At 37.7% G+C, this 22,706-nt stretch overlaps 4 protein-coding genes across 10 annotated transcripts in view; 2 read left to right on the plus strand and 2 right to left on the minus strand.

Moving 5' to 3' along the window:
• LOC104808700 (small subunit processome component 20 homolog) overlaps positions 1 to 8,403 on the minus strand; it is a 20,060-nt gene extending 11,657 nt beyond the window's left edge. For both annotated transcript variants that reach the window (XM_010534459.1, XM_010534458.1), the window contains exons 1-20: positions 8,141 to 8,403; positions 7,367 to 7,495; positions 6,658 to 6,815; positions 6,244 to 6,288; positions 5,537 to 5,615; positions 5,375 to 5,448; positions 4,903 to 5,009; positions 4,633 to 4,806; positions 4,248 to 4,451; positions 3,924 to 4,128; positions 3,773 to 3,847; positions 3,352 to 3,677; positions 2,869 to 3,043; positions 2,528 to 2,771; positions 2,031 to 2,370; positions 1,636 to 1,816; positions 1,348 to 1,488; positions 998 to 1,259; positions 494 to 907; positions 37 to 284 (exon numbers count right to left, since the gene is read on the minus strand). In XM_010534459.1, coding sequence (XP_010532761.1) covers positions 37 to 284; positions 494 to 907; positions 998 to 1,259; positions 1,348 to 1,488; positions 1,636 to 1,816; positions 2,031 to 2,370; positions 2,528 to 2,771; positions 2,869 to 3,043; positions 3,352 to 3,677; positions 3,773 to 3,847; positions 3,924 to 4,128; positions 4,248 to 4,451; positions 4,633 to 4,806; positions 4,903 to 5,009; positions 5,375 to 5,448; positions 5,537 to 5,615; positions 6,244 to 6,288; positions 6,658 to 6,815; positions 7,367 to 7,495; positions 8,141 to 8,209 — 3,650 coding nt within the window. In that variant the 5' untranslated portion in view covers positions 8,210 to 8,403. The remainder of the gene's footprint in view (positions 1 to 36; positions 285 to 493; positions 908 to 997; positions 1,260 to 1,347; positions 1,489 to 1,635; positions 1,817 to 2,030; positions 2,371 to 2,527; positions 2,772 to 2,868; positions 3,044 to 3,351; positions 3,678 to 3,772; positions 3,848 to 3,923; positions 4,129 to 4,247; positions 4,452 to 4,632; positions 4,807 to 4,902; positions 5,010 to 5,374; positions 5,449 to 5,536; positions 5,616 to 6,243; positions 6,289 to 6,657; positions 6,816 to 7,366; positions 7,496 to 8,140) is intronic.
• A 1,544-nt stretch (positions 8,404 to 9,947) lies between these two features.
• Positions 9,948 to 13,133, plus strand: LOC104808702 (probable magnesium transporter NIPA2). Of its 3 annotated transcripts, none has more exons than XM_010534461.1 (9): positions 9,948 to 10,118; positions 10,772 to 10,976; positions 11,127 to 11,183; positions 11,290 to 11,380; positions 11,470 to 11,630; positions 11,744 to 11,871; positions 11,967 to 12,104; positions 12,455 to 12,547; positions 12,667 to 13,133. In XM_010534461.1, exons 2-9 carry the CDS (start codon positions 10,847 to 10,849, stop codon positions 12,862 to 12,864), a joined length of 996 nt encoding a protein of 331 aa, XP_010532763.1. In that variant the 5' UTR covers positions 9,948 to 10,118; positions 10,772 to 10,846; the 3' UTR covers positions 12,865 to 13,133. The 3 variants fall into 3 exon arrangements, with proteins under 3 accessions (XP_010532763.1, XP_010532765.1, XP_010532764.1); XM_010534463.1 differs by lacking the exon at positions 9,948 to 10,118 and adding an exon at positions 10,320 to 10,392; XM_010534462.1 differs by lacking the exon at positions 9,948 to 10,118 and adding an exon at positions 10,451 to 10,541.
• A 385-nt stretch (positions 13,134 to 13,518) lies between these two features.
• On the minus strand, positions 13,519 to 15,755 carry LOC104808704 (F-box/kelch-repeat protein At3g23880). 4 transcript variants are annotated; one of them, XM_010534470.2, is made up of 3 exons: positions 15,605 to 15,711; positions 15,028 to 15,526; positions 13,524 to 14,563 (listed from the first exon to the last, which is right to left on the minus strand). In XM_010534470.2, coding segments are annotated over exons 2-3 (1,011 nt in total). In that variant the 5' UTR covers positions 15,030 to 15,526; positions 15,605 to 15,711; the 3' UTR covers positions 13,524 to 13,554. The 4 variants fall into 4 exon arrangements, with proteins under 4 accessions (XP_010532768.1, XP_010532772.1, XP_010532770.1 ...); XM_010534468.2 differs by having other exon boundaries at positions 14,986 to 15,526; XM_010534467.2 differs by lacking the exon at positions 15,028 to 15,526 and having other exon boundaries at positions 15,605 to 15,755.
• Positions 15,756 to 15,892: 137 nt separating this feature from the next.
• LOC104808703 (methionine--tRNA ligase, cytoplasmic-like) lies at positions 15,893 to 22,697 on the plus strand. Its single transcript, XM_010534465.1, has 17 exons — positions 15,893 to 16,187; positions 16,856 to 17,000; positions 17,549 to 17,702; positions 17,834 to 17,989; positions 18,341 to 18,571; positions 18,702 to 18,845; positions 19,511 to 19,601; positions 19,720 to 19,826; positions 19,943 to 20,057; positions 20,677 to 20,795; positions 20,881 to 20,946; positions 21,034 to 21,162; positions 21,250 to 21,387; positions 21,476 to 21,593; positions 21,674 to 21,915; positions 22,003 to 22,104; positions 22,217 to 22,697. The coding sequence occupies exons 1-17, from the start codon at positions 16,073 to 16,075 to the stop codon at positions 22,445 to 22,447; spliced, it is 2,403 nt and encodes an 800-aa protein (XP_010532767.1). The 5' UTR covers positions 15,893 to 16,072; the 3' UTR covers positions 22,448 to 22,697.
• Positions 22,698 to 22,706: the final 9 nt, after the last annotated feature.

Below are 22,706 nucleotides of genomic sequence, written 5' to 3' on the forward strand. Positions count from 1 at the left end.
ATAATGTAAAAAATTTCTGGAACAAGATAATGTTCCCTACATAAGAGAGTAACAAGATTGTGGCTTCTACTCATAGACAAGAAGCATGAGAACAGTGAGCTTGGTTTCTCACTACTAGAACCCTCCTGCTTAAAACTTTTAATTAAAGGGTTCACTGCTGCAAAGAAGATGTCCCAGAACTCAGAGCCGAGATCACAATCCTCGTGCTTATCGAGAACAAGGGCAATAATCTTCAGACACAAAGACCTCAACTCTTTGAACTGCTTCGAAGATCTACAACCAGTCTACAAAAAAAATCCATAATTCTTTATCAGAAATGTCAAAGTGGGTCGGTTTTCCAGCCAAGGAAAAGAGGAAACTATAATAACACCCTGGTATCAGGAGAACTTTTTTTTTAGTTTTTTTTTTGAACCAAGTACAATGAAAGGGGAATAAATAAGCATCCGTAAGTTAAATTCAAAGAAAAAAAAACATCAATAACCAATACAGCTACCTGGTCATAATACAAGGTCGAGTTCTCTTTCTCATCTGAGGTTGGTAAGACATCAGTAGCATTTCTTGCAGTAGAGTTTACCAGTAGCCGGACCACACATCCCATCAAGAAATCCAGAAACGGACGAATGTGGAATTCATCAAAGACTTCAAGGGTATGTTGGATGACATGAAGAAAACCGAATTTCTTCTTCCAAGATAAGGATGATATGGATTCAACACTGAAATACTTCAGATATTTCGACATTTGGAAGTGATCCAAGTAACTATCAGGTGATGTCCAAAACAAGTCCATTGTTCCCTCTGACGTGATATTCAAAGGCTTTATCAACAATGCAAAGAAGATAGTGAGCTCGCAAACATCCAGCTGAGCTATAAAACAAAGAACCGCCTTCCGGTGATGAACACTCGTATGCTGACAAGAAAAAGACCACCAGAGTTTAGTACTCAAGTGAATGCTGGATTGACACAGTGAAAGTAAACCGAAAGGAACATGTATAACTACCTTCCGGGAAGCCAATGTTTTCAATTTTCTGACTTTCGGCATCAATATGCGAATTACAAGAGAAACAAGATGAACTCTGTGAGCTTCTTCAACACAGTTTGATTGTTTGGACAAGCTCCAAGTTGTGAGCTCCTCCCTCAGGTCTTTGGAACTAATCAAATTCTTTAAATTTTGATAATATGGGAGTACGAAGTCATCCTTCCACAGTGACAGGCATTCAAGCGCATTCATTTGAATTTCAGCATCATTATCATCCAGAAGCCTGGTAACAGATCCAAAAGAAGAGGACTTTTAGCTGTAAGAAACATCAAAGTAGGGAAGATTGTTAAATAATCCATTGTCTCACAGACCTATACTGCAGAACATCTTTTACAAATTGATTGGGGTGGAAGGCCCTTGGATTCCGCATCAACTTCAACAGAGATAACCACTCTTTAAGAGCTCCTTTCCACTCCTTTCCTTTGCAAGCCCCGCGATTAAATAACCCAACACTGGGAAATAGTGAACCAACAAATTTGAAATGGTAACAGTTAAATAAAGTAATTCCGAAAATAACTGTTCAATCTATGGGAGTCGGGTTATTTACTTGCTGGCACAAAATTTTCAGAAAAAAGAAACTATCTACAGGAAATATTTACCTCACCAAATCTTCTCTGTTGTATCCCAGAAACTCCAAAAACAAAGGGATTATATCCGACGACCGAGATTCAGCAACAAAAGGAACCTTTTGTAAGGTTCGGAGCAACAAAGATACAACTGTTGCACTTGGTGTACTATCTGATGGCCGATATAGAAAAGAACTGAAATGGACAACCAGATCTGTAGATCGAGAAGAATAACAAATGTACATCAGATTTTACGAAGAAACTATTAGCTGAATAAATATAGTAACAATATGGTAACAAACACATATCAGCCAGACTGAAACAGGTAAAACATGGAAAAGGTTTACTTGACATCTATAGAAATGAACCTGACGAGTTACTAAATGGATAGATCAAATATATCTGTCCTGAAGTAGCAAGTAACCTACCTGTACTCTTGTCTAACATGCTGTGGTTCTCATTCTCATTCAGGATAACGCGAGTTCCAAATTTCACTTGGCATTGGCCAAAATAACAAACCAACTCATCCCAAATGACTCCAGTATGCTTCTTCAAAAGAACTGCAAGACACTCCGATGTCTGATCCCATAGATAACTAAACCGATTATGAAATACTCCCATCATCCCATTAAATACAAGTGGCACATATGCCTCATGTATCCTGCCGGCAGAGAGATCCATCTGTATTGTAGCGATCAAATTGACTAGCTTCCGGCTGGTTGTAATCGTGAGAGGGGTCTCTTCAATTGAAAGTAATGACTGAAGAACCTGATATTACGAGGAAACTAGCAAAGGTTAGTCAAATACATGATAGAGCATATAGGTGATTGTAACATCACCAGTGCTGCTAGGAAGAGATCCAGACAGGTAATAAGAACAAAAGATTATTAGACCGCATAACAGCTTAAAAGGTTTAAATACTCACGCTGCTCTTAGGAAGAGATGCTTGAGTCTCTTCAGTTTTCATTTTCTTTTTTGGAGGTTGCTCATCAAAAGCAGGCTCAGAGCTCAGTCCTTCAAAATGGCACAAAATCCTTAGAGTCATAACACGGATGTCTTTGTTAGAATTGCGCAGATTTTCAGAGAGTATTTTAAATGCCTCCACAGCCTTCTCCGCCCGAAGCTCTACATGATATTCCTTACTCTGATTACCATTTGCTACCACAAGCCTATGAGTTAATAGCAGGAATATAATCAGTGAGGTGCTAAGAGCTATGAAAAATGGAGGAGAATAATTTGAATAACCACCAAAACAAACAAACTCACCCATCCAAATAGTCGGCGACAGCAGACAATACTTGTACACATGAGTTGTAATTTTTTGCAAAAGATAAAGCTTCACTGACATCAACACAATTGATTTTTCGAGATTTGTAGTATGAGCTCAAAGCAGCACCAAATAAGCTCTGCCATTTCATTTCATGGGCACTTGTGATGGTACCTGAAAAACATTTAGCATACAAATAAGTTACGAATAAGTTTCAAACATGCAACAGAATATATGATAACATTCTAGGACACAACGTAATTTCCATAGACATCAGTAATGTGGAACAAATATCAAAGAAGATAGACGAACAGAAGTAAATAATAATTAATCCAGATTGAGGAAGACCAAAGACCATGTGTTTCTGTGGCTATCTAGAAATGACACTGATTATTTAATTGAATTCCTTTGAAAACAAAAGAGCAAAAAAGAATTAATATGCAACCAACATGACGAGGTTTGCAGTTTGCACTGATACTCACCACCTGAGATAGGCAAATGTTCTCTGAGAGCATGCACAAGATTAACCAGTAAAGACGAATCCACTTTAAAATAATGGTAGGAGTTGATGACTCCCCAGAATGTAGCCAACTTGCCCTCATCAATTTGGGTGGACATGATATTCTCCTGCACTATATCTTGTACAGCCTGCTTCATATTATTTTCGAGGAACTCATGAATTTTCCCACATATTTTCTCATCTATCTCCGTAATGTAAGGAGTTGCTTCTTGTCGCTCAGCCAGTAACAGCAACAAATAAACAATCTCCTCAGAAGACTTGGAAGACTCCACCATATTGTTTATTGCACTGCAAAAACAAGACCAAGTTAGCTCCTAAAAGGTGGAGATGGACAAACTACAATATCAAGGCAACACAGAAAGGAGTTAAACCATGAGTCTTGCCTTAATATATTAGTAGTGAAGGCCTTGACAATGAGATGGTCCTTTTGCAGCAACTCCCGTATAAAAGTCAGCACACTGAAACCAAGTATGAACGACATATAAGAAATGAACAAGTTTGAAACTGTAAAAACAGATATAGGATAGACAATACCTTGAACTCTTAAAAGCAAATACAGGAGACCATTGCATCGCAACATTATCCACTTCACTGGGCAACTGAAGACTGTCAATGATGCCTAACATCAGCTGCAGAACCTCATCTATGAGGTCAGATAAATTATCATTTTCCACCATCCTCTTAGAAGCTTCGATTATAGTTGGCATGAGGCAGCTCACAAGTTTCATTGCCTGGTTATCTGTTTTACATTAACAATGACTTCAATTGCCAGTTCAAAAAATACAAATATATGTTGCAATGTGCAGAAAAAGGAAAACCAAGATCTAATCTAATAACTGAAGTAATTAATAGGCTCACCAGACGTTTTGCGACCTTTATTAATCCGAACAACTGAAGTAAGCACTGCCAACAATCGGCTCAAATGAATAAAATTCTTGATCTCAGCTGATTCGTTTATCTCTGAATACAAGCACTTCCACATTATGTTTAATTCACTAGCTTCAAAATCCTCACATAATCTTTGTAAGGTAGAACTCACAACTTCCACCGCTGTTCTAGAACCTGCAAAAATGCAAGAGAATCAACCGTGATATAAGGACAAGGGAAGAGACCATCCAAGATGAAAAAATATTTCCAGGTACAGATTTAATCTCCCTTATTATTGCAGAACAATTTGGAGAACCAAAAATGAACATCAAATTTGTATGAACATATGCTCTCTCTCTCAAGAAAGAGAACTCACCTTTATCAAATTTATCACAGAAAGAAAATGTTGAATCTTTTAGTAAGAACCTCAACGCCCTCCCAACTTTTGAATGGAGATTTGTTGAAGTACCCCTCATAACATAATATAGCAAAGCAACTCCTCCAGACTTTCTCAGTGGATTAGCAACTTCGGACAGGATTCTCCTGATCCCTATCTCGTTAAAGAGAGAATAATCAACTGGACAGTCAACAAAAGAGTCATGCAATTCAAGTTTAAAGACAAAAGAAGGTACAAGCAATTTATCACCTTTCTCATGTTGTTCATCCCCTGCATTCCTCAACAGAAAAGAAATTGACTCTGACATGAATTCCTTGATATATTCCTTGGGATAATACCTCAATTCTAGTGTATCCCTTCAACAAACGAAATGAAAATAGGAGAGTAATAAAGCCACATGATTAGACATGGATATGTTTAAAGTTAAAAAGTTATATTTAATCATGCAATGTGCATCTGCAGGTAACAAAATCCTTCATGTTCTACAAGACAAAATAAAACAGGAAAAATAAAATAAAAAGAAAGGACAGATTTCTTAACACAGAGGATGGATGTCTGAGCATATGTACCAGATCTTCCATAACAGAAAATCAAGCCAACAAATGACACAAACAGTAAACAGGTTATCATTTGACCACAACATGCCTCAGCAGTGCTTTAAAGAGGACAAAAAAGAAAAGCAATAAGATATTTTTGCCAAGATTAGTGTTCAGAGAGCTACCTGAGGAGACCTTCAATATTGCATATGAGATACTTCTGCAGATACATCATAATATAAGACCAGGACGTGAATATCTGCATGCAAAAGGGCCAAATATTTTTAATTTTGTATCAGGAAGAACCCAATGGTTATCACTATCTTCTCGTGAATAACAGTTATAACCTGTTCAACAATCTCTGGCTCTTTCTCACCACCACTTTCAAGGAGAGACACCAAGGACTTAACAATTCTGGGAAGGAAGCTACAGAAGAGAAATACAAAATAAGTTAGCAAGCAAATACAACACACATGAGAAATTGTTAAGAGAAATCGCATGCAAAGTTTAAATACTGGAAAACAATTTCACAATCTGCCCAAATATCCATGGAAAATAAATAAAAGAACATTGTAACAATCTGTGCCCTAAAGTATACATGTGAGCAACAGAAATCACAGAATAAATCAATAACTAGTTCTAGCCATATGATTATATAAGCAAAAGGAGAAGGGGAAGAGGACAAATCATTTCTCGGATAAATGTAATGTGCAGAAACTAGTACAGAACTTGAATTGACCAGAAAACGAGTATGTTTGTCAAATACTATACACCAGATCTTCCAAATTATAGGATATTTTGCAATGTAGACTTCTCGAAACAATTCATCAATTTTATCCAAAACAAATTCCTGAGGAAAAATCATATCTGGGGACTGCCACGTTTTTAAGTTATCCTAGACATGATACGAAGTTTCCTCTGTCTATAGAAGACGTAGCAGCATTGACAGAAACTAACAAATCTAATCCAGAAACAAATATGCAGAGACGGCTTCTGAAATCTCAGAAGAAAAATTGAAGGGAAACTGTTGCAGTAACAGATGAGAAGAACTCACGGCAGGAAGTCGTCTAAGAGGTCTCTCGATAAAACAGCAATCAACCTGCAAAGATAATAAGAAATTCCCCTTTATACTCCTATACAGAAGAAAATAATTGAAATGCATGCTCTAGGAAACCATAAAAATGATATAATAATCTTAAATCTTTGGACAAAATTACATATTTAATCATCTTGATCTAGACGTGATAGTATTGCACATATAAACAAATTAAAAAATGATAGTTAAGTTATGTGGTTAAGAAAGATTAAATTTCTGCAGCTAGAACAAATATCTAAAGCAGACCTAAATTGTTACCCTGACTAAGGACAGGATTCAATCATCACAGCGATAAGAAAACCAATTCAATTGAACCACATCGTAGATCCACAAGCAGATCAACTGTGGAATAAAAGGCAGAAAATAGTAAACCTGAGAATAGGCTCAAGAGATAATCTTGATTTCAACTGTAATCTAGATTCAAGTTCTGAGAAGATCAATTCTTTATGCAAAAGAACCAAGGGCAAAGTCTGAACAAATGGAAATATTTCCTCATAAAATGAAATGAAGTCCTCCGCTGTATTCAGTTCCTGCAATCAACCAATCAAATGAAACCATATTTAATAACTCCACTGTGATATATATGACGTATAACTTGTCTAGTATCGAGAAGTTTTTTTAGATATATGCAACAGCTCTACTGCTTCATCATACCCACTAGATCTACCCCATTCGGACATCAATAATAATTGTGTGAAGAAAAAGTTACTTCTGTTCCCATGATAAATGTAACACATGAAACTACAGAGAAAACTCAGTATCAACAATTTTTGTATAGCAAAAGAAAATTAGGAAGATAGTGAGTCATTCTTCAGAGAATACCCTCCTAACAACTAAATCCTTGAACTTGTTAAAATATCAAAGACTGGAAGGAAAGCCTCGAGAAATTCCACTCCCAGAACTTCTACGCTTCTAGCAGATGATGATGCAAAACTAATACTACACACATAATCTTCCTAAAAACTAAGCTTGATTTAGCATAGTGTCTCAACCCGAAACAAAATAATGTCGGGCATGACATAACTGCAGGAAGATAACATTTAAGGCTTTAGAAAGAGCTCTAGGGAGCAAAATCAAATACCCTCCATTCTACGAGGCTATCCTTGAAAAATGAAGATCCCTCTGAAGGCTCAGCCTTGACTTTATCCAAGCTCCGAAAGACATTGGTAACGATATCAATCTCACCAATTCTATCCGAGAAGGTCTTGAACTGCAGACAGAAACGATTAACCATCAACAGCCAAATTAGAGGACATGGAAAATAAATAATCGCAAGTGTAAAAGGGTGAAACAAGTGATACTATGACATAAGATGGAGAATAATGTATCAACTAGAAAGCCGTTAACACAGGTTCAGACGAAAAAAAATATCAGCTTAAGCTTCTACCATCCCGCTCAATTGGAAAATAACAAGAAACCCCCCTTTTATTACCCAAACAACAAAAGGGTGCATAATTCAAGTTTTTTCATGAAATCGTAGTTTACAATATATACCAAACGGTTGCCACCAGGTACAAAATCAGACGGTGAAATCGATTATGAAATTATCCGGCAAAGCGGGGGTAAAAAAGCAAACCAGCTCCTGAGGAAGAAAATCAATTCAATTTGGGTTCACAGTTTTAGCAACTAAATCACAAATTACTTCCATGACTTGGGCACAAAATCACAAATTCTAGGTCTCTTCACGAAAATCAATTCAATTCAGTTTGGGTTCCACCCTTTTGCCCACGAGCACTGAGCCTAAAGGTCCAGACTTTCACAAGCCGAGCTCGAACTCTTTTCAGAAAAGCTATTTCCACCCGAAACAGTAAGTCATGATTCAAAAACAACAACCAACCAGAAAGAGAATACGCACCGAAAATCTTTTACGACCCCCGGAACTGTTGAGCGATTTCACTGCCATCGCGTGTGCCGAAGTCGCCATGGAAAAACCCTAATTCCAGCAGAGATAGGTGAGACCCAATTAGAATGACAAGAGACGGATTGAGAAGAGGGACAGAAATATGGAACTCGGCAGAACCCTAAGGAATCAATGAAAGAAAGAAAGGGAGCGATGCCGAATTTGCCGGCAAAAGGGTTTTAGAAGGAAGAAGTCTCAGTGGGTTTAAGCGAAGAAGAGAGAAGGGTGTCCTTAATCAATAATCATAAACCTAATATATATATATATATATATATTTTTTTTTTGTTGAATCATAAACCTAATAGGCTAATATTTCTAAGGACAAAAATAATTTATCTTATTTTCCATAAACAAATTCAGATAAATAAATTAAATATAACACAACTCGAATCTAAACCAATAACCAAATTAATTTAGCTTATTTTTTAACCAAATTAATCTAAAAAATATTATTTGATAAATAAATCAAATGTGATAGAGATTTAAATATAACCCAAATCAAATTAACTCTACATTCAAATTCAATTTGTCTGATTTTTTCAATTAAATTAATCCAACCAAACATTTATTAGAACTTAAATTTAAACCAAATGAAGTTAATTTTATAACCAAATCCATTCCTCTGTTTTTGAGCTAATTAATCCAAACCACATATTATATAATAAATAAATAGAATCTAATAGAACTTAAATCTAAAGTTAAATTGCCTTCAATTGTGTTAGAATTCACATCATAAATTAGACTAAAAACAATCTAGTCTGGCTTTGACTAAATTATATTTCAGTTCACATCGCATCACATCTTAAAATCAATTTAAAATTATCGAACTTGGCCTTTTAATTTGGTTTAATTTGTGATAAACTTATTTCTAAATAAACAAAAATCTTTAATTGTGAATTGTTCATCCTAAAATTAATCATGATGTATATTAAGGCATTATATATGTATAATAAATTTCTAGGATATGAACTTTTGATACTTAAATATAACTATATATAAACATATTTTTGGGTCAAAATAGAAAAAATAAACATGTTCTCTCAGCTAATAGTCTAATGATTTATATACCTATAAATAATTGACTTAACGAAATATAAATTACATTAACCAAGTTGTTTAGATTTTTATACAAATTGTATTTTAAAATATATAAATTTCTACAAACAAAATTCGTCATGGTTTAAAAATAAACCAAAGTGATTAAAAAAAGTTGATTGATAATTTCGAAATTTTGTAAGAAAATAATGAAATTTTGAATCATATTATCATAATAGCTTGAAAAACACTCCCACAAACTTTAGATTCTTTTAGCTATTTTTTCAGTAAAAAACTCCAACTTTTTTGAAGAAAGCAATGTCTCAATACTAAGATCTAAAAATACCAAAACTTTCAATTAAAAAAAAAAGGTTAAATTTCATGGTTTCAAAATATTTAACTTTGAACAAAAACACGGTTGGTGTGTAATAATAATGATATGTAACTTATCAAAAAATAATAATAAATATGCACTAAACAAATAATAATAATAATAATGATGATGATGATGATATGCACTAAACAAATAAAAGCATAAGCGTGTGATTTCATGTGTAAATCGGAATGAATGTGTAATTGCATGCATGCATGCATGCATGAGTTGTATTGATGAACGCTGTTTCGCTCTTCGATGCGTTTGCTTTCGCCAAAACTCCGCCGGATTCGGACAATGTTTAAAATGGAAATTTCGCCACACTGTCTTTTTAGTTTCCTTTTATTCTCTCTCTCTCTCGTTTTCCCCCGACTCAATTCGATTCCGACATCCAAAAAAAACCCTAATTTCGTGAGACGATTTCAACAGAAGAAATCATCGTCGTTCATGGTGTCTTAAGGCACATCATCATCATCATCTTGTTTTTGGGTGAATACGTGGAAATTGAACGGCAGAGGGAAAAGGGTAGGATACGAATCACCAATATGCCTTGCTGAATATTCTAATGCAGGGCACGTTCTTGCTCGTTGTTTTTTTATTCAAATTTTTATTTTTTTTTGTTTATTGCTTCAAATTATTGTTTTTGTGATTTCAATTTGAAATCTGGAACCGTCGATTTTGTAACAATTCGTGAATTACGAAACCATTAATGAGTCCTTAAGTCGTCGCCTTCTTTACATCTGTCTGAAGTTTGCGTTTACTTGAGATATCTTATCTGTTGAGAATTTAATTGGGGAAGGTAACGTATAAGAAGATAGTTTAGATTTCAATCCTTTTCATTCATGTGATGGGTTAATCTCTTCGTACGTTAAAAGTTTGCTTTTTTGGGAGAACCCATCTCAAAATTTCTTCTGGACGAACGTTGTTTCTTGCGATTCTTTCTTCGAGGTATCGATTTGATGCCTAAAGCTGGGATCTTTATGATCTTTTCCCTCGAAAGATCGTTCCTTTGATGAACATGGCACTGTTGTTTTGTCTCTGGGCTCTCTGTTTCATAGCTTTTGTTCGGTTTCGTGACTTAGTAATCTTGTTGGATTCTTTTGGGGTTCTGTCTTTGAATTTGCATCCGATGATTAACCTGGTTGTGATCATGTCTCGGATTTCTGTTTCGGATGCAGGGGGAGATTGAGATTTGAGGGTTCCATCTTGTTTCTTGATTCATCTTTGTTATATATATTACATATATAACTAAGATGGAGCAGATGTCAGCTGATAATATACACGGAGTCATTCTAGCGGTGTCTTCGAGTATATTCATCGGCTCAAGCTTCATCGTCAAGAAAAAGGGCCTTAAGAAAGCGGGCCTAAGCGGAGTCCGAGCAGGTTTTCAGATGGATCGAGCTCTTATCGCCTTCTTTCTCGATCTAATCTTCTACATATTATCCATCTCTGGTTGAAGTTGAAGATAGGGATTTGGCTTTTTGCCCATTAACGCCTCTGATTTCTGCTTTTCCTTTGTTGTGAACTGGTCAGGCGAGGGAGGGTATGGATATTTGTATCAACCTTGGTGGTGGGCTGGAATGATAACAAGTAAAGTTTCGACATTTCGGGTTTTTATAGTATCAGTAAGTTTCCTCTTTGAGACTAGTCTCGGAAAATCTGTAACGGAATTCCCGTTTCCTTCTCCTTTTTACAGTGATTTTCGGGGAAATCGCCAATTTTGCAGCGTATGCATTCGCACCGGCTATTCTGGTAACACCTTTGGGAGCTCTAAGCATTATTTTCAGGTATCAGAATCCACCATATCCGTTTTCCGGTGATATTCTCCCACAACAAAGATGATAGTTTCTGAAAACAAAATCGCGTTTTTATGCAGCGCAGTGCTTGCACATTTCATTCTGCACGAGAAATTGCATATGTTTGGCATTCTCGGATGCATCCTATGCGTCGTCGGGTCTACAACTATTGTTTTACACGCTCCCCACGAGAAAAATATCGAATCGGTTAAGGAAATATGGCATCTTGCTACCGAACCAGGTAACTTTCCTGCAGTATAGCTATGGTTTTAAAACAGAGTTATATATTCTAATGGTCTGAAACCCCTAAGTCCTGTCTCTGAAATGTTTCTCGGGTCTTTCTTACTTGATCAGGTTTCCTTGTCTATTCGGCTGTGGTCTTGTTCGTGGTTCTTGTACTGATCTTTTACTACGAGCCACGCTACGGCCAGACACATTTGATAGTATACGTCGGAATTTGCTCTTTGATGGGCTCTCTCACTGTAAGTTTAAATCTTTCCGAGCGCTCTGTCTGTATTCTCTTTTCTCGCGGCTTCTCCCCTCGGTTTAAGGACTTGTTGTTTTTTCCCGTGCGTAGGTTATGAGTGTGAAAGCCGTGGCGATCGCCATAAAGCTTACATTTTCAGGGATGAACCAGTTTATGTACTTCCACGCTTGGATCTTTATCATAGTAGTGACCATTTGCTGCATTTTGCAAATCAACTACTTGAACAAGGTAACTAAACAACTCTTACTTGGTAATATAGTTTCGATAACCATAATCTGAAAAGGCGGTAACTTGAAGAGTTCCGGACTTGCCCACATGCTCGTTTGTTCTTGATGGATTTGTGAATAACGATACAGTATGTATCGTTTACATTCGAGATCACGAGAAAACGTAGTTTTTTACTCGGGATCATCTTTGCATCGCCTCTTACAAGATTTTAGTCTCTGTTCTGACATTATCATGTGAAGGATTTGGTCTGGTTATAGAATCTGTGTTTCTTGTCACTGGTTGACATGTCTGCAGCTTTTGTGAAGGAAGATATGTAATGAAGAACCTCTGCTCTGTTTTCTTTACAACAGGCGCTGGATACTTTCAACACGGCCGTGATTTCTCCGGTTTATTACGTCATGTTTACGACTTTCACCATCATAGCTAGTATGATCATGTTCAAGGTAAAAAAAAAAAAAAAAAACTTTTTTTTTCGGTCAAGAACTTGTGATCTTTCTGATGATTCCTTCTGGTAAACTGAAACATGTCTCTGCGCTTTTTGTCTGGATCTCACATGAAACAGGACTGGGCTTCCCAGAGCGGTTTACAAATCGCGACTGAGCTCTGCGGTTTCGTGACCATTCTGTCGGGAACGTTCCTTCTCCACAAAACCAAAGACATGGGAAACAGCGGTAGCGGACGCGGCGTTTTCCACACGCCGAGGGAGACTCCTGTCTTCACAAACAGCGGTTCCAGTCGCAGTTCCAGCTCAGATCGCTAGAACCCGTTTCTTGCTCGGATTCATCTGGAGGCCAACGCTGTTACTGTCTGAAAGATCCAATTTTGCCCAGATCCCCTTCTGGAATGCTAACGTGATACGCAAGAAATCTTATGATGATGAGCTTTTTAAGGGTTCTTTTTCGGGTGAGAGGATGGATATATGATCTATATTAGGGAGAGAGAGAGAGATTGATTGAATTGATTTCTTTTTTGTTTTCGTTTCTGTTCATGTAATTTTACAGATCATTCAAAGGAAAGCAGAGTTTTAAAACACAGAAATTAGATTCACGTAGACATATGTAGGGGCAAGCTTCGTTTCGGTTCCGAGTAACCATACCGAAACGAAAATCTCGTTATTTTTTTCGAATTCAAAATTCTCGAACGGTATATTTTTTTTAGAATCGAAACCTATTTTTATAAAATTCCCCAAAAAAACAATTTTTTTAAGAAAACCAAAATTTGTTTAACAAAAAACGAAACCGAACCATATCGAGACCGGAGTCAAATAATATAGGTACTAATTTGGTACAAATTTTAGAATACCGAATAAACCATTCACAAACCGAACCGTTAAAATTTCGAACCGAATCCCGAAACATCTCCACCTAATTTATATGTATACGGCATTTCTTCACCATATTGTCAATTTGTAATCTAATAAAAGCAAGAACATTGAGAGTAATATGTAATGTTAGGACAGATTTGGCGATACAAGTGTCTTGACGTACACTACGGAATTACAACAACTGGTTAACTTGCTAGCCAAAGGATACGTAAAAGCCCCATTGTTACGGTTATACAGAGCTAAACCCGATCTAAACTCCAATAAAACTTCACATTCACGTTCAGTCGAAATCCACAGTGGCCGTATGTACTCGGTTAAACCGGGAATGCTTACCAGTTTCATCCATGACTCTCCTTCTCCAAACTCCTTGGTCACCCAGACATCTGCGTTTGATCCATTGCAGTAACACACCATTGAAAGGCAACCTCTATATTCTCCGAGGGTTAGAGTGAAGCAGCCTTTTGTACAACACACAGGTCGAGACAGTTCTCTGAATGTATCGTTGGTTAGATCGTAAGATACGATGGTTGACGAATGAGCCGATGCCCAGTTCAGTGTCCCTTTGATGTGGATCCCGGGTTTCGATTTCTCAAGAACAACCCCAGAAGGAAAACAACATTCCCTTGTGCTTCTCCTCATCCAATGTCTGAATTTCACTGAGTATACGATCGCTTCTGTCTTCTTGATTTCGTGTCTTGGCTGCAGCAGCGTTACCACTTTGAAGTCACCGTTGCAATGATCATAACCAAACCCGTATGTTACATGGTCACCTTGTCTGGTTTCAAGATCTGAACTTGGCAATCTCACATGAAGTTTCAACACGGGGTTCCACAAGTAGAGGCTATCATCCGTGCGAAAACAAATCAACCCGTGACAGGTACCAACAATGTGATAGTATTCCCTTCCCAAGAGTTCATGATCATGCACTGCAACATCGACAATGGAGTCGTTATATAGAGAATGGACACAACAGGAGTTGAGATGGTACCGAGATGTTGTCATAACTCCATATTGCTGCTCTAAGCAACGGATGTTCTTAGCAATGCCGACGAAAGCTCCATCTGCCTTCACGGCCTCCCAAATCCAGGCATGTCTGAGAACGAAACGAGGTTCAGAGATCAACGATCTCCATGACCTGCATACGCATTTGAACCGCGTTAATGACTTGATCGGTAATCGTATGAGGATCTCTTCCATTACTTCGAGAGGAAGAACGGGCAGAGATGAAAATGATGCATCGTAGTTTTCATGCTTGATGGTTTCTCCCATCGCTGTAAAGCTACCTCCTCTGCCGGAGCGTGAGGTTCACGCTCCGACAGAACAAGTTTTTTTTTCCCAGGAGTTCAGCTACAAAAGAACATGGAAACAGAGGTGGAGAAAAACTTAAGGAGTTTAGCTGTTAAATATAGACAACTATCAGAAACTAATAGCTTTATATAAAAGGAGAAGATTATATTTTCTTTTTCGTGTTATATATATATATACAAGTGGGGTTGGGGAAAAAGATGAGATGAGATGCAATGCATGATGATAATGAAAAATATTAAAGAGCATTGCATGAATCTCCAATGCAGCACGCTCTTCAGAGAATGGCAATACATGAAGTAAAGGTGTTGACATTCATTGGATTCGGATGAGATAAGGCTAAGGATAAGGCGAGGAAGTCATAAAATATTGAAATCTTTTGGAGCAACTTGAGCTTTGGTGTTTCTCTGTCATCTTTAATCTCTAGGCAGATGGATATAAGTACATATATATATATATATAAAATGGAGAACACGAAGCAAAAAAAAAAAAAAAAAAATGAATCTTCGACGCGCAATGAATCAACAACAGAGTACTCGTCAACAATCTGATGCACTTTCGTATGAGAAATTAGAACCCAGAAATTAGATTCCCAAATCCGAGATAACATGGAATTTCATCGAGCTGATATGCATGTCATGCTGAATTCCTTGCACAAACACCAGGCCTAAATCAATCTACAGAAGAACAAAAGCTGGAAAGCAAAATCTCGGACCATGCTGTCGGAATTCGACACAGAAGATTCTTGACATTCGTCGCCGCTACTTATGTGGAGGAACTCCAGCTCTCTCATCTGGACAAATAAATCATCATCCGACGCGAAAATCGAGGATTGCGTAAATGAAAGAGAGACGTGAAACAAAGATAGAACCTTCGAATCTCGTGGAGATCCATAGAAGCTTCGAAGGGATCTTCCATGGCAGAATCTTCTCCTTGGGATGAGTTCTCGCACTACAGTGTTGAAGTGACGGACTAAAACTGTGAACTTTTGGAAGACCGATGTGATTTCAAATGAGAAAGGCAAAGGGGAAAAAACTTCAAACCGACCCCCCAAATGTAGTTTCCTTTCACTTTCAACCTCTGATCTTCGGAGTCAATCAGACCCTAAATTAGAGCCCCCGCTTAACCGGCCCTCAACCGGTTATCTTCGGTTTGGACTAAACTGGAACTGTATGAGCTCATATGGGTAACCGACCACTTGGGTTTCCGTCCACTTTGCCAAAAACCCTCGCTGATTCGTCCATTGCATCTGTCTCTCTCTCTCTCTCTTTCTGCAAATCCGGCGAGAACCCTAATCGAGGCAAGTTTTCTGCGCTGGTCGTGTTCTATTTTGCTGTCAATGGCGGAAGAAACGAGCGCGGCCAAGTTGCCCATCCCGGGCAAAAGAAACATACTCATCACAAGCGCTTTGCCTTACGTGAACAATGTTCCTCATCTCGGCAACATCATCGGATGTAATCGAATAAGACCTTGAACTCTTTCTTCCCTTCCATTTCTGTAGATAATGAATCTGCTATATATGTATGCATGTCTCTGTTTCTCAGTGTCCGTATCTCTGTATGGTTTTCATTTTTCTCATCTTTTGCAAACCGTGTATCCCTCCTTTTTTTATTTGTTTATTTGGGTGTTTTTGTTCTGGATTTCTTATTTTCTGGGTCCTCTCTGACTTTGTTGCATCGGATCTTCTTTCCAACTTCAAGCTTCTCCATTGCTGTTGGCATTTTTCTTCCATTTCTTTCTATGAAAGACATTATTTCTTCTGTTCAGATACTGATATGAAAAATGGTAAAATTTCAATTAAATTGAGTTGCCGTCCATCTAAGCTGGTGTAAATATCGAATTTTACTGATAAATGGATTGAAGAATATAGATGGTGCAATTAGTATAAACTGAATGAACTGTGAACTACATGAAAGGATGCAGCTTCAAGCAAGTAACGGCAGCTTTGAACAGTTGTATTACATGTGATTTTAAAGAGAGGAAAGGACAATTCTTGATTCAATTTTGGAGGATTTCCTTATTGTATCATTAGGTGTTTGGTGTGTTATTGTGCTTGTTGTGGTGGGTATTTTGAGCTTTCAAGCTTTGGGGCTCACTCAATATCTTGGGGGGATTTTGACAGGTGTTCTAAGTGCTGATGTATATGCTAGATATTGCCGCCTTCGTGGCTATAATGCCATATACATATGCGGGACGGATGAATATGGGACCGCGACAGAGACCAAAGCTTTGGAGGAGAATTGCAGCCCAAAGGAGATATGTGACAAGTAATGCATCACTAGTTTCCTCTTTTTTCTTGTTTTGTAAAGGAAATCATTTCATGTGCATTTCTAGTTTAGTGATCTCTATTCAAAATCATCCTTTGACCAAGCTTAGAATCATTTGAATTGTAGATGCTATGTTTTCATTCTGCTTTGATTCCATAATTAAAGTGTATGCAGTTTTCTTGGTATCTGTTTTTGTCTATTGAGGGAAAGATATGTCTGTAATCTGTCATAACCATCACACACAAGTTTTACAGGTTTCCGGAAATAGTTTGGAAAGTACTCTCTTCATATTAGTTTGCTAGAGGGCTTGGCTATTAGAAATTCATGATACATCAATCATTTTTTATGGTATGCGGTTTAGCTGAATTGAAAGAAAAAAACAGATTTATATGGAACGGTTGGAAGCATCACACAGAAGTTTTACAGACTTCTTGGAAGTGTTCTGAAAATGACTTTTCAGAGTAGCTCGCTGAGGTGCTTGTCAGTTGCCAAGCATGGACTCCAACCATTATTGATATGACCATGTTTTATTGTTTGCATATTCTTAGGTACCATGCCATTCATAAAGAAGTTTACGAGTGGTTCGATATACTTTTTGACAAATTTGGGCGAACTTCAACTCCCCAACAGACAGAAGTTTGCCAGGCAATTTTCAAGAAATTGTTGGAGAACAACTGGTTATCGGAGAACACCATGCAACAGGTGAAATAATCACTATTTGAATCAATTAGTCCAATTTGATTGTAGGAGTATGTGTTTTTACCTTAAGTGATGGGTTCTACAGTACTTAGTGGACTTCATAAGTTTGTCTTTGTGGTTGCCGGCCTTTTCAGCTTTACTGCGAGACATGCAAGAAGTTCTTAGCTGACCGGCTCGTTGAGGGTACCTGTCCATTTGAAGGCTGCAATGATGGTTCTGCCAGGGGAGATCAGTGTGACACTTGTGGAAAGCTCCTGAATCCTACTGAATTAAAAGATCCCAAATGCAAGGTATAGTATACTTTTACGTACAAAATCCTGTACCCCCAGTAATGGACATTTCTTTGTGTGTTTTTGTGTTGTATTTTATTATTTAAAACATGGACTGCAGTGCAGTGTCATGAAAATTGTCCTGACAATTGAATTCTTCTGTAGATAGATAGAAGCTGTAATTCATAATAGTGCCCATTCCGTTTTTCGTTCATTTGTTTCCTGATTGCATTTCAATTTTCCTCCTATCTTATTTCCTGGAATATAGGACAGATGAATTCTCTGATTACATTGATGTTTGGGCCTCCTATATAGGTTGAGGAATGTTGGTTTAATCTTTTTCTCCAATTCTTGTGTTTTATTCTCAAACAGGTCTGCCGAGCCACTCCACATATCCGTGATACAGACCACCTGTTTCTTGAGCTTCCTTTACTGAAAGATAAATTGGAAGAGTATATCAACAAAACATCTGTTGCTGGATCATGGAGTCAAAATGCTATTCAAATAACAAATTCATGGCTAAAGGAAGGACTGAAGCAGAGATGCATTACACGGGACCTAAAATGGGGTGTTCCTGTTCCACTTGAAAAATATAAAGACAAGGTGAGATAATTGTGTGTGTGTGTGTTAAACATCAATATTCTCTTAAGTTTTGTTTTTCTTTAGCATCCCCATTTCCATTTCTTCACGATTGCTTATGATTTATGAACTCTAATTTTAAGTTTCGTTACAGGTCTTTTACGTTTGGTTTGATGCTCCTATCGGATATGTTTCAATAACATCATGCTACACATCTGAATGGGAGAAGTGGTGGAAGAATCCTGAGAATGTGGAGCTCTATCAATTTATGGGTAAAGACAATGTGCCATTTCACACTGTAAGTACAGTACATTGCAGCATTTTATTTATTGTGAAAAACTTTGTTCCATAGGTTTGTTTCTTTCCTTCATCTTTACTTCCATCTCTGAAATGAACTACAATATCCGTTCTTAATCCGTTGACAGTTATCCGATATTCCAGTTTGTAATTGTTCTTCCATTAATATATTGGAACTCTTGCCACCTTACATTTGTCTAATGTTATATTAGTGATATCCTTGGCATGTCAAGGCATAGTAGCATGTCCTACAATATATTTTTTTAGGACTTCTTGGCATCATGTCAATCGTTATAGCTTACTCGCACAAATGTCAAGTTGTTTCATAGAGGTTTTATTCCTAGAATAGGCTTCTCCTACCATACCCCTGTGGTGAAACATACCACATGCAGACACTGTTCTGCTGATCTTGCATCAGCTAGAATTGCATGAGATTTTCTTGTTATACCTTCAGGTTCCATCAACCGTGCTATTCAGTGAAAAGCATAGAATAAAGTATTATGATGATAATTCTTTGATGTTTGCTGCCCTTGGTGATTTATTGTGTGATGCTGATATCCCAAGCTATCCTGTTGTCTGTTTTATCTTCCAAAGCTTTTCTCAAGATTTATGAGAAAGATTTCTTCTTTTCCCAAGCTGATTTAATGCTATATGCTTTATTTGCAGGTGATGTTTCCTTCTACGCAGCTGGGAACTGGGGAAAATTGGACACTGATGAAGACTATCAGTGTTACCGAATATCTGAATTATGAAGCTGGTTAGTTGATCTTTCATACGATTTATGTAGGAAATAGATGAACAATTTATTTTATGTGGGGCATTTTTTATTCTTTTTCCGCGATGCGTATAAGGGACTTATTTCTGTGATTTTGCAGGAAAATTCTCCAAGAGTAAAGGTGTTGGAGTGTTTGGTAATGATGCAAAAGATACAAATATTCCTGTGGAAGTGTGGAGATATTACTTACTGACTAACAGGCCTGAGGTAACTCTTTGCTGCCAGATTATCACAGTTTGCGTTCTTTCTTCCCTCCTTAAAATTGTATATCATTTTGGTACTTATTCACCAAATCTGATGGGTTCGATGATTTCTCTATCTAGGTCTCTGACACACAATTTACATGGGATGATTTGCAAGCAAAATTGAACGGCGAGTTGCTGAACAATTTAGGCAACTTCATCAATCGTGTTCTGAGTTTTATCGCTAAGCCTGCAGGTTGGTTGTTTGATGTATTAGTCTTTTTAAGTGCATATGTCAAACTCAAGTTATCGCTGTTTACTCATATTGAAACAGATCAATTTGTTTGCAAGTAAGAAATTTTCTGGAGATGAGAAATTATGGGTCATTGTTGCCTCGTTTTAGTGGATTGATTTTCTGTTTGCAACTTGCAGTCAGCCAAACTAGTATTCATTTGACACATTTGTTAGGCTGACACAAGGCTTTTAATCTGATTCATATCGTGGTAGTACTTGCGTGATCATGATAAATCATAGGGATCAATTGCACACATGCACACAGACACACCCCGCTCATATATGCACTCCACTTTGGTAGCCGATGGTGTATATTCCTTGGCTATTTTAGTAGTCAAATACTTCTGAAGTCGAGAAACAGAAATGAATTTCGGCTCTTCTTAAAAAAAATTCGAGCGTTAAGTTGATGGAAAGATAAATGCAAGTTTTTATGAAACAATAAGAATGTCCTATCACATGTATAGCTTGCTAGACCCCTGGCTTATGCGACTCCAAAAGCTCTCATCTATCTCCCTGGCTCATGTTTCTCTTGTATGTAGTCATATACATGCAATAACACGTGCTGATTATTTTCCGTTCAGGCCAAGGTTATGGATCTGTCATTCCTGATGCTCCTGGGGCTGAATCACATCCGTTGACTATTTCACTGGCTGAAAAGGTTGGAAAACTCGTAGATCAGTATGTTGAAGCCATGGAGAAGGTAAGATTTGATAAACTTGGATCTGGTAAATGGTTGCCAGGGTTGTCATCCATTTTTATACAAATCCCTCATGCTTTTGATGCAGGTTAAGCTAAAGCAGGGACTGAAGACTGCAATGAGCATTTCAAGCGAAGGGAATGCATACTTGCAGGTGATTTTCTCGTCACTTTTAACAAACTATGTTAGCTTTTTTCTCCACTCCTATTCACAACTAAGCTATCTATGGTTTTTACCGCAGGAAAGCCAATTCTGGAAACTTTACAAGCAAGACCAACCTTCCTGCGCAATTGTCATGAGAACTGCTGCCGGTTTAGTAAATATTCTTGCCCGGCTGTTAGAACCTTTCATGCCATCCTTTTCTCGCGAGGTAGGCATACTAACCTTGTTGAATAATTGTTTTCGTAAATTGTGAAATGTTCTTGTTTAATGTAACAGTACGTTGCCTTTTTTGCAGGTATTTAAGCAGCTTAATGTGCCTCCACAATTTTCGCTCTCTGACGAGAATGGAGACATGTTGAAAGCGAGTAAGCCTTGGGAGATTCTTCCTCCCAACCACAAGATGGGCACTCCTCAACCATTGTTCAAGGAACTGGTATATGTCTCTTTCTCACTGTATGTATTTAGAGATAAACTCCAATGATGCGTCATTTCATGGACTGTTAAATGGAATGGTTACACAGAAAGATGAGGAAGTTCAACAATACAGAGAAAAGTTTGCTGGGAGTCAAGACGATAGACGTGTGAGGGAAGCAGAGGCAGCAAATATGGCCGAGCAGCTAAAGAAAACGAAGATATCAGGTAGTATGTTTTCTTTTCTTTTTCGAAATTTTGACACGTTCGGTTTTTTTTTTGTGTACTAACTTGTTAAATTTTTTTAGATGGCAAGAAACAGAAGCCGTCAAAAGCCAGCGGAGAAGCCAAAGCCAAAGCCAAGCCCAAGCCGACTGAAGAACCCGAGATTACCATCACAAGACTCGATATACGAGTTGGAAAGATCGTGAAGGCTCAGAAACATCCTGATGCAGATTCGTTATATGTGGAAGAAATCGATGTCGGAGAAGAGAAACCTCGAACTGTTGTTAGTGGACTTGTCAAGCATATACCTCTCGAGGAAATGCAGGTTTTTGTTCCATCTCTGCTATTAAACATCTTTTTGAGGTTTTATTATATCTTCTCCTAAGCCCTAAAACCTCGGTATTGTTGACAGAACCGCATGGTTTGTGTTCTCTGCAACTTAAAGCCGGCAAAAATGAGAGGAATTCAATCACAAGCAATGGTTCTTGCAGCTTCCAACAGCGATGACAGCAAGGTATACAAACTCAAATTTGTGATCTTTTCCTAAATCTTACTGGGTTTTTGTCATGCTGGCTATTCTCATTTACGGGTTTTATCTGTTTTTCTTTTTTTCGAGTCACTTTCAGGTCGAGTTAGTTGAGCCGCCTGAATCTTCTAAGATCGGAGAGAGGGTGACATTCCCGGGTTTCGAAGGAGAACCAGACGATGTCCTGAACCCGAAGAAGAAAGTCTGGGAGACGTTGCAGCCTGATTTACGCACCGATGACAATCTCGTTGCCCGTTTTAAAGATTTGGCCTTCACCACATCTGCTGGAATCTGCAAAGTCTCATCCATCAAATCTGGCAAAATCAGATAAGAGCTTCTGCAAACATCATCACCATCACCGAGGTTGAACAACCTGATTTCATGAGGAAATAAATTTGAAAGATTGCACATGTTTTGGCTTTTGGTTTCCTGCAACATATTTTGGGAAGAGTTTGCTTTCTGGAGATTCTGTACGTTAGAGTTTTGAGACAATGAGAATTCTTGTTGCATGCATGTCTCAATGCGCTAAATCATTACGATGTCGCCCATATTGACTTAGTAGATGGTCATACTTCCATACATTTCTTCTG

Source organism: Tarenaya hassleriana, unplaced genomic scaffold (genome assembly GCF_000463585.1).
Source record: "Tarenaya hassleriana unplaced genomic scaffold, ASM46358v1 Cleome15, whole genome shotgun sequence".
Classification (NCBI taxonomy): Eukaryota; Viridiplantae; Streptophyta; class Magnoliopsida; order Brassicales; family Cleomaceae; genus Tarenaya; species Tarenaya hassleriana.

What these genes read in the sequence shown, in the direction of transcription:
- LOC104808703 (XM_010534465.1), top strand. Translation starts at nt 16,073, where the DNA reads ATGGCGGAAGAAACGAGCGCGGCCAAGTTGCCCATCCCGGGCAAAAGA. An exon ending in ATGTTGAAGCCATGGAGAAG is followed by an intron (nt 20,796 to 20,880) that starts GTAAGATTTGAT and finishes CTTTTGATGCAG; the next exon opens with GTTAAGCTAAAGCAGGGACT. An exon ending in CCAACAGCGATGACAGCAAG is followed by an intron (nt 22,105 to 22,216) that starts GTATACAAACTC and finishes AGTCACTTTCAG; the next exon opens with GTCGAGTTAGTTGAGCCGCC.
- LOC104808704 (XM_010534466.1), bottom strand. Translation starts at nt 14,697, where the DNA reads ATGGGAGAAACCATCAAGCATGAAAACTACGATGCATCATTTTCATCT.
- LOC104808702 (XM_010534461.1), top strand. Translation starts at nt 10,847, where the DNA reads ATGGAGCAGATGTCAGCTGATAATATACACGGAGTCATTCTAGCGGTG. An exon ending in GCTCTAAGCATTATTTTCAG is followed by an intron (nt 11,381 to 11,469) that starts GTATCAGAATCC and finishes GTTTTTATGCAG; the next exon opens with CGCAGTGCTTGCACATTTCA. An exon ending in GCATCTTGCTACCGAACCAG is followed by an intron (nt 11,631 to 11,743) that starts GTAACTTTCCTG and finishes TTACTTGATCAG; the next exon opens with GTTTCCTTGTCTATTCGGCT.